Genomic DNA, 247 nt, shown 5'->3' on the forward strand with positions numbered 1-247 from the left:
CTCCCCGCCCGCCCCGCGCCCCCGCCGCGGCCGCTCCTGACGGGACTTCTTCCCGCCCGGCGGCGGAAGGATATTGCCGCAGGCACGAGTCCACCTCGCCCTCATCGGGCCCCGCTTGCCCGTCGCCTCCTTCCTCCTCATCCACGAACTTGTTCTCGTCGTACTCGTCCACATCCACCCGGCGGAACCGCGCCGACGACACCGTGTGCTTCGCCATGATCTCGCCGCTCCCCGCCGCCGCCGCCGC

At 72.9% G+C, this 247-nt stretch overlaps 1 protein-coding gene across 1 annotated transcript in view; it reads right to left on the reverse strand.

Annotated features, from left to right (window-relative positions):
- The window catches only part of ARPC5 (actin related protein 2/3 complex, subunit 5, 16kDa), a 4,821-nt gene extending 4,581 nt beyond the window's left edge, over positions 1-240 (reverse strand). The window contains exon 1 of the mRNA XM_010580685.1: positions 75-240. Within this exon, the coding sequence (XP_010578987.1) occupies positions 75-217 (143 nt within the window). The 5' untranslated portion in view covers positions 218-240. The remainder of the gene's footprint in view (positions 1-74) is intronic.
- Between the last annotated feature and the right edge of the window lie 7 nt (positions 241-247).

The sequence above is a fragment of the Haliaeetus leucocephalus genome, unplaced genomic scaffold (assembly GCF_000737465.1).
Source record: "Haliaeetus leucocephalus isolate CR32 unplaced genomic scaffold, Haliaeetus_leucocephalus-4.0 Scaffold730, whole genome shotgun sequence".
NCBI classification, from domain to species: Eukaryota; Metazoa; Chordata; class Aves; order Accipitriformes; family Accipitridae; genus Haliaeetus; species Haliaeetus leucocephalus.